Source organism: Vidua chalybeata, chromosome 21, assembly GCF_026979565.1.
Source record: "Vidua chalybeata isolate OUT-0048 chromosome 21, bVidCha1 merged haplotype, whole genome shotgun sequence".
Lineage (NCBI taxonomy): Eukaryota > Metazoa > Chordata > Aves > Passeriformes > Viduidae > Vidua > Vidua chalybeata.
In genome coordinates, this window is record NC_071550.1 from 1737140 (window position 1) to 1745524 (window position 8385).

At 49.0% G+C, this 8385-nt stretch overlaps 2 protein-coding genes across 3 annotated transcripts in view; one reads left to right on the top strand and one right to left on the bottom strand.

Moving 5' to 3' along the window:
* Positions 1 to 5272, bottom strand: part of MORN5 (MORN repeat containing 5) — a 14582-nt gene extending 9310 nt beyond the window's left edge. For both annotated transcript variants that reach the window (XM_053962035.1, XM_053962033.1), the window contains exons 1-4: positions 5175 to 5272; positions 4744 to 4891; positions 4376 to 4487; positions 3376 to 3507 (exon numbers count right to left, since the gene is read on the bottom strand). In XM_053962035.1, the coding sequence (XP_053818010.1) occupies positions 3376 to 3507; positions 4376 to 4487; positions 4744 to 4891; positions 5175 to 5221 (439 nt within the window). In that variant the 5' untranslated portion in view covers positions 5222 to 5272. The remainder of the gene's footprint in view (positions 1 to 3375; positions 3508 to 4375; positions 4488 to 4743; positions 4892 to 5174) is intronic.
* A 19-nt stretch (positions 5273 to 5291) lies between these two features.
* Positions 5292 to 7824, top strand: NDUFA8 (NADH:ubiquinone oxidoreductase subunit A8). Its single transcript, XM_053962036.1, has 4 exons — positions 5292 to 5399; positions 5484 to 5647; positions 6954 to 7119; positions 7579 to 7824. Exons 1-4 carry the CDS (start codon positions 5349 to 5351, stop codon positions 7714 to 7716), a joined length of 519 nt encoding a protein of 172 aa, XP_053818011.1. The 5' UTR covers positions 5292 to 5348; the 3' UTR covers positions 7717 to 7824.
* The last annotated feature ends 561 nt before the right edge of the window (positions 7825 to 8385 follow it).

The following is an 8385-nucleotide window of genomic DNA, read 5'->3' on the forward strand; positions in this document are numbered from 1 at the left end:
TCAGTTCTTTCAGACCAAGCATGAGAACCTCCATCCCAAGGTAACAACAAGAGGAAACTGTGAGTCTGTGATTAATAAGGCTTAGAATTCAAATGGCTTTGCCCCCTTGCCTGGGGAGTTGGGCCAGCCTCACAACCTCAGACGTTCTAACCCCAGACTTCTCTAAACTAAACGACAATAATGTTCTTGAATCTTGACCTTTTCAGCTCATAATGATTCCTGAAGCAGCAGGATTTTTCCTGCTGCTTTTCACGAGACTTTCAGGCTTGTAGAAACGCTGATTGCTGGCTGGCTTGGGACTGCAGCAACACCAAAGCCCCTCTTAATAAGACACTTGTCCTGGTCTTCTAGGCCTAATCCTGCTCTTAATTCATCTCTCTTACTGAGCTCTGAGCAAAAAGGCAGATTTTGTGTCTTTCTGCTCTTGATTTATAGGAAGAGGTACAAATATTTTTCAGGTAATACTGACTGCACTACAGAAAGCTCCCCGATGCACCATGCTAATTAAACCTGAAGAAATATGAAAATAGTAGAATAAATATTCTCATATTATAATGAGGAAAAGCATGTTTTATATTATTTAACCCATCCCTGTGAAAACCACAGGAGAAACAAAGCAATTTTCATCAGAAATATCTTTGCTTTTCATCAAGACAGGTGACCCAGGCAATCTGCTGAGATCATTTCAATCTCAGTATAAAAAGTTTCCTGGTTTTGATTGTATTTTCTCTTTGAAAATTACGGGCTTTTCTGATATTCAGAGGGCCTAAAATCTGACTGTCACAGCTCTTCTTGTACCTCTCTGCTTTGCATTAAAAATAACGTCTTGTAGTTTCTACTTTTCACTGAAAAACTGGGAAATCTTCCGATCTTTCTATTGACCAAACTCTGTTACAAAGGTGCCAGGAGTCCTATTTCTGGGAAAAAAAAAAAAAAAAAAAAAAAGGAATACTCCTGGTGAAACAGGAGCCTGGTCCCGGTATCTATTAAAAATAAACAACGTATCTTCTTACAAATGAGCCTTCCCATTCTTATTTATGTGCTCAATTTTGCGTACTTCGCAATACTGGAAAAAAGAAAAGCTTGAAGAACACATGGAGAATCAAGAGAAATTTGAGCATCCCCAAGGAAACAGAGGTTTAGGGACGAAGTAATAACTGAGAGGCTGTAATGAGAATTTGGAAAACTTTGCTAGATAAAAACGTATAACAAAGCTGTTGCTGTCATTTCATTCCCTGGGCCTGATTATGTTTTCACGACGGGCCTTTGCGCTGCTCTAGCAGCGAGGGCTCTCCGAGTAAATGAGGATCAGCCCTCCGAGCTCGAGGAGTGCAGGGCTTGCCAGGCTCCTCAGGAGCCTCCGTGGGGCTCCACATCCTCTCATCTCCACGGAGAAGCGCTGGGAGCCAGCTCAGCAATTTCCAACAGCGGCTGCCCTGCGCTAGAGCTGTTCCTGGGTGCTGCCAGCCTGGGGCCAAGGCCGTGCCAAGGCTCAGGGATTCCTCCTTCTCTTCCACAAACAGCCACCAAACAATTAGCAATCGCTTCATAATAGGGCCGGGGTGAAAGGTGAGGGCTGGAGTATTCTGAAGCCTGCTGCCAGGGCTGAGGGAGATAGTGTCATTTTGGTAAACCTGTCAAGCTGTTGTAAGAACTTCCTGAATGCTTCCTACCATCTGCTTTTGATGCTTTCAAGACTTGGCTGGAAGCCTGGAGGTTTTCCTGCTCTTTCCTGCCCAACCTATAATGGAGTAATTCTGGATCTGTTCCCTGTCATCTCAGCCTCTTCCTCAGTTTCTTCTGCTTACAGCTGGGTTTTTTTTTTTAATTTTTTTTTTTTTTCTCTTTGCTTCAGTGGCCTTGTGTCCTGAATCATCTCTCCTGGGGCGGCAGGAGTTCCTCTGATGTTGAACAAGTGCCGGGTTTTTCAATTGTGTTCATGTTCTTGAGAGGAAGGGTCTGGCCTACATGACACATTCCTTCTTCACGCTCACATCAACAACTTTAACTTTGTGTCCAGGCCCTGGCTGGAAGGGCCACACAAAGCCCATCTCCAGCACTGTCAGGCCGCACGCTGCGCCGGGCTGCTGGGCCAGTATTGATTGGTATAATTTGTAGGGTTTGAGATAAATGTCATAAAGGACAATGAGTTCAAAGAACAGATTAAAAAACAATAAATTGAATTCCAAGGCGTTCCCTCCTGTACTAATCTGTGTAGGTTCCTGTGTTTTTGGAAAGCATGTTGCTTATCTTCCTCATCAGTAGGCCCACTGCATTCCAGTATTTTGGATCAATGCCATTTGTAATAATCTAGATCAGTTTTTATTCAACGTTTATAAAACAGGCCATGTATCACAGGGTATATTTTATAGCAGATGGTATCTCCAATTCATTTAACCCCTCCCCACTTCCCTCCTCCAATATCACAGTGCACACTCACAAAAGCTCTTGAAAGTAGAGCAGAGCAGAATTTTTTTTCAACAAATAGTAAATTTGCTGAAAAATGGAGTTTCCAAGCAACAAAACTGTTAAACTGTAGCACGCTGAAAATGAAATGTTCTGTTTTCTAGGAAAAAAAAAAAAAAAAAAAAAAAGGTTTTCCAATTTGGACATTTGAGGGGGAAAAAAAAAAATCAGAGTCGGTGGCTGCTTTCAGAAATCAGTTGCATTTTAAAACCCTCTGCACTGAAAAGGCAATAAACACAAAGATTAAATAGCCAGAACACAAAGTAGGTTTTTTTCAGGTCAGACTACATTTTTTTTAGTTATCCTGGTGTCAACTGTTTGGGGATCTTCCCTGGCTTTTAACTTGAAAAGTTTCTCTTTTGGCTTGGTAAGAACTAATTTTCCCCAAGGTTAATTCATTTGAGGACCTATCCGTGTATTTGCCAGACTCTACTCCAAACACACCTCTCCAAGTGAAGGTTTCCTGCTCAGGAAGGTAAGACCCAGACTCATTTTAATAAACTGGACTATTCCAACATGTAGAGATCAGCACATGCTTAAGCACTTTGCTGGTTGACAACATGGAGCTTTTCAGCTTCCAGGATCAGAGATGTGCCCCTCACAACCACTCCCTTGCTTGAGATCATAACAGGAGAGACTGAAGATTTTTCTGAGATTAACATACCAAATGGTAATAAAACATATTTATTCATATATGCTTGGGAATACTTCATTGTAATTTTGCAAAATATGATTTGTACTGCTCTGGGGATACATAAATCACTGATAAAATAAATAAGTTAAGGATATTTTAGCTCAGTGATAATAGAACTGAGTCATGGAGCTGTTTATGTTTTGGCTTTAATCAGGCATCCTAGAAGATATAATAAACCCTTCTCAGTTTACCTTGCAGAAGAAGTTAAATCATACCTGCATTTCTCAGAAACTTGTGTTTGTAGTCAACAACTACTCTGGTTTTGGGGTTATAGAATCCATCACCACAGTCATAACAACCTTCTGGGATTATTTTGGGAGGATCCAGATTTGTAAGCTGAGCAATGCCTGAAGGGGAAAAAACAAGGTTTGATTTTTTTTTTTTTAAATTTATGCCTTTGATCAAGATAACTAACATACATCTCCATGGTGTTTGCTACAAAAATAACAGAGTTACCTCACGATAAACTTCGTAAAACATTTCATCAATTTTGCAGATGGGGAAAATGAAAATGGAAAAATGCACACACAAAGGTTGTGTGATAAAAAACGATCATTTTGATTTCCTCATGCACAGTCCTGTGATTCAGCCCACCAAGTTAACATTACGAATCCAACCCTAAAATCCAAAATGGGGCCAGGAGAGAATCACTGGCTTCACAGAACTCCATGTCATCACTAAAATATTCTATGTATTGTGTGTATTAAGTTACAGATTTTACTCACTTTTTTTCCCTATAAACCCACCTTTTGACTACAATAAATAACAACATTATAAAAGTCTTTAGCAAAAACACAGACTGAACAGAAACGTCTGTTTTGGTATCTACTAAAAAGCTACGTGGGGCAGATGCTTGAGACTTCATTTGGTGTCCTGGATGCAAACTAATTGCTTTTGCTGGACTTTTCTGTATCAAAAGCACCCGGCTGATGCCGTGAGGGGGAGCGGCATGAAAGGGTTAACCAGGATGCCAAAAGCTGCAGATAACAAAGGGCTGTCCTGCTCGCAGAGAGCCGCTGTGGGTGCAGAGCTGCACCCCAGGCTGTGCTGGTGGAAGGTGGTGTCCACATTCTCCTGGCAGCATCTCAGGCTTGTGTGAAATTAGCCAGAGCATTTCTGCTCCATGTTACTCATGTAGCTGAATTAATCTTTCTTAAGCAAAGTTGTTAGTTTAATTCCTTCCAGACTCTCAGGATCGCAAACGCAATTTAGTACCTGGCGGTTTAAAACCAGAACAGATTTCTGTGTAGAATCTCCTGTCGTAGCCGTCGCAGTAGAGCCATTTTTCCTCGTCGTATTCGAGACCATCTGTAAAAGTGTATTTCCCCTGCAAAACACGTTTTGAGTGCAGAGTTAATAAACGTGATGGATGGACGGAACGCCAAGGCCAGGTCGCACCGGCAGAGCCCAGCGCGGCTCCGCTCGCCCTGTGTCGGGAATCCTGTCCGTGGTGCCCGGCCGCCAGCAGCCTCCCCCCTCCCCGAGGGGTCGAACGCTGGCTTGGCTCGGAAATCCGCGTGTTTCACCTCCAAACTCTGCCAGCGGAGGCCCCTCGGGGTGAATCCCCCCCGCCTCGGCCGTACCTGCGTGGGCACCCCGCGGTCCCAGAGCGCCCGGTATCCGCCGCCTCTGCGGCTCAGCAGCTGGCCCTTCCCGTGGAACATCCCGTCCCACAGCGAGCCCCGGTACTGCGTGCCCGTCGGCAGCGTGTAGTAGCCGAATCCTTCCATCCTGGAAGAGACGGCGGGGGTGAGCGGCGGCAACCCCGCGCCCCCTGCGACCCCTCCCTTGTCCCCATGGCCCATCTGCAATGCCCGCGACTCCCCTGCCCTGCCAGTACCCCCCTGCCCTCCCTTCGGGCCCGCCGCTCCCACGCGAACCCCGCCGTGCTCCGCCGCCTCCCCGCGCTCCCCCCCGCCCCTTCCCGGACCCCCCCCCCCCCCCCGTTTCCACCTTCCCCCAGCACCCCCCGTGTCCCTTCCCGTTCCCCCCGTGTCCCTTCCCGTTGTCCCACCTGCCGCGCATGACTCCCCCCAGGTACCGGCCCCGCACCAGCTCCATGGCGGCCCCGACGCCGCGTCCCGGTCACCACGGCAACGGCCCCGCCCAGGCCCCGCCCCCCCGCCCGCAGCGCGGCCGCGCGTGCGCGGTGCGGGCCGGGCGCTGAGGGCGCTCAAGGAGAGCCGCCATGCCCGGGGTGCTGCGGGTGCCCCCGCTCGAGGAGCTCGACGTGCCGGAGGTGAGTGCGTGAGGGCCGGCGGGACCTTCCCCGCCCTGCCCTGCCTTCCCCGCCCGCCCTCACGGCCGCTGTGCCCCGCCGCAGGTGGCGGTGAGCTCGGCCGTGCTGAAGGCCGCGGCGCACCACTACGGCTCGCAGTGCGACCGGCCCAACAAGGAGTTCATGCTGTGCCGCTGGGAGGAGAAGGACCCGCGCAAGTGCCTGAGGGAGGGCCGGCAGGTGAACCAGTGCGCCATCGACTTCTTCAGGTGAGCGGCCCCCGGCCGGGAGACGCCGCCGCAGCCGCAGGGCCTGGAGGTGACGGCGCTGCGGGGCCGTGCCCGGCAGTGTCATTCGAGGCTGGCGGTCACTCGTTCCAGCGGAGCACCTCTGCTGTGGAGACAGCCTGGGAGAGCTGCGGCTGTTCAGCCTGGGGAAGAGAAGGCTCCGGGGTGACCTTAATGCAACTTTCAGTACCAGCAGCGGCTACTAGAGAGCTGGAGGGGCACTTGTGACAAGGGTGTATGATGTGACAGGGCAAGGGGAGATGGCTGCACGCTGACAGAAGGCAGGTTTAGATTAGGTGTTAGGAAGGAATCTTGCCCTGTGAGGGTGGTGAGGCCCTGGTACAGGTTGCCCAGAGAAGCTGTGGCTTCCTCATCCCTTGGAAGTGTCCAAGGCCAGGTTGGATGGGGCTTGGAGTGACCTGGCATAGTGGAAGGTGTTCCCTGCCCATGGCAGGGGGTGGAATGAGATGAACTTTAAGGCTCCTGCCATCCCAAACTATTCTGTAATTCCATTATTCTACTTAAAAATGCTGCCGCCATCACGGCCTTCAAAACTTTTACACTTTCTTCTTAAACTTAACTCCTGGGAATAGTGGCCATGTGTCTTATCTTGCTTATTTATACATGGATTTATCCTGTCACTTGAAGCTCTTTTGCCTTTGTTCCAGAGCACGCGGCCTGGGTTTTTGTTGGGAGCTCAGGGCAGTGGTGTGAGGCTGCTGCACCTTGCAGCAGTGATGAACTCCAGGAAACAAACCTGAGCATTGCATTGTCTGTCCTCCCTGTCTCACAGGTGAACCACTGAGAAAGCTTGAGCAGGTGCACCACCTGCCTCTCCTGACCAAACATGTAGCTCCAAGGCATGTGCCAGCACTGTTCGTGAAGGGCCTAATTTAATTACCTCAAGGCATGTCCACCTCCAGTGCAGCAGCTAAAACCTCTGCTCTAAGCATGGCTTTTTGAGCTTCCAGTTATTTGGAAGCGTTAGGGCACCATATAAGGTAACTAAATTATTTGGCAAAACAAAGATGTCCCGTGGAGGAGCTGTGAACATCCACCCAGCAAAAACCTCCTCCACATACCAGCTAAGTCATTGCTGCCATTAACTTGTAGCTGCAGCGATGGAAATTCCACAGGCACCTGTATCGAATACTGACTTGACTCACGGTTTAGACGCTCCTGAGAACTTAAACCTGCAAAAACCACTTGTCCCCGCCCCGAGCTGAGGGTGGAGTGAGAAGAGGCTGAGCGGTGGTTGCTGAGGGGTTTGTGCTGTGCTGTCCCCCAGGAGCATCCGGACGCACTGCGCCGAGCCCTTCACCGCCTACTGGACGTGCATCGACTACACCAACCAGCAGGAGCTGCGCCGCTGCCGCAAGCAGCAGGCGGCCTTCGACTCCTGCGTGCTGGACAAGCTGGGCTGGGTGAGGCCCGACCTGGGAGACCTCTCCAAGGTAACTTCTTAGCCTTTGGGGCGCACAGGCACGTCCTGCTCGCCTTCCTTTATGCGCGTTTTTGTCCAGACCAGGTCTCCAGCATCTCACGGCCCGATGGTGTTTCGTGAACTCGGCGCTGGAAGTCTGTGGGATGGTAGAAGTCAAGACTGGCGGCATTTTCCAGGGTTGCTTTTCCAGAAGACTTGTGCTTTTCTTAGGCAATGAAATTCTTGCTTTTTGCTGTTCCTGGTGGAGGCTTTTCCTTTAGGAATGAAGCTCATGCTCACGTGGAGCTGTTCTGTAGTTGTAGAAACAGCCCTCCTTTCCCTTTTCTTAGAAGTACTGAGGAGCCCTCATCAGCTGAACAACGTGTCCTTACTATTGTTTGCTTCTTGGTGGTCCTTCCTTGAAGTTCTGACTCAAGCTGGCTGTTAAATGCTGTGAGAAGTTGTGTCACTTCTTTGCATTTCTTTCCAGGTGACGAAGGTGAAGACAGACCGTCCTCTGCCTGAGAATGCCTATCACTCTAGACCCAGACCAGAGCCAAACCCACCCACGGAAGGGGAGCTGAAGCCCTCTCCCCTTGGCAGCAGGCTCTTTTTCTGGTCCTGGTGAAGTGGGCAGGCTGTGCCGTGACTCAAGTGCAGAGATGTGGCCCTTGCACATGTAAATTGTGTGGTGTGTGCTGGGTATCACTAATAATTAAAGAGCCCAAAACCATTACATGGCTGAGCAGACTTCTTTAAACTCATAGCAACGAGAACAATGCATTTCCCTGTTTTGCTCAGAGCTCTCTGCAGTCACACAGCCCTTGGGACCCTCTGGGCACCAGTAACGTCAGCTGGTTGATCATGATTACCAGGATTGTCTGTGATGTGTGCAAACGTAGTTCCAGTCTTTGACTGCTGGCCCATCCATCACAAACTGGCGTGAGACTTGATTTACTTACTGAGAACATTGCCTCATGGATCAAGGAAACTCTGGGAACAAACAAGTCATTAATGTCTTCCCTTAGTCTTGCAAGTGATAATTGTGCATTCTTTCCAAGGGGCTCCTGTAGAGGTCTAACCTAAAATCTGTCTTGGAGCAAGGAGTTAGTGGAATCTGGCATTTGCTAGGTATGGGGGCAGTGCAGTTGCTGCCATAAAGATCCCTGTTGTGCTTCCCATGTGCTCATACAAAAATGGTTAGGGACTTCCACTTTTTGGACTGTTCTATTGGGGGAACACAAGCTACTTTATCAGAAAAATATCATATTAAATTTTCAATTTTATTTCAGGAAGA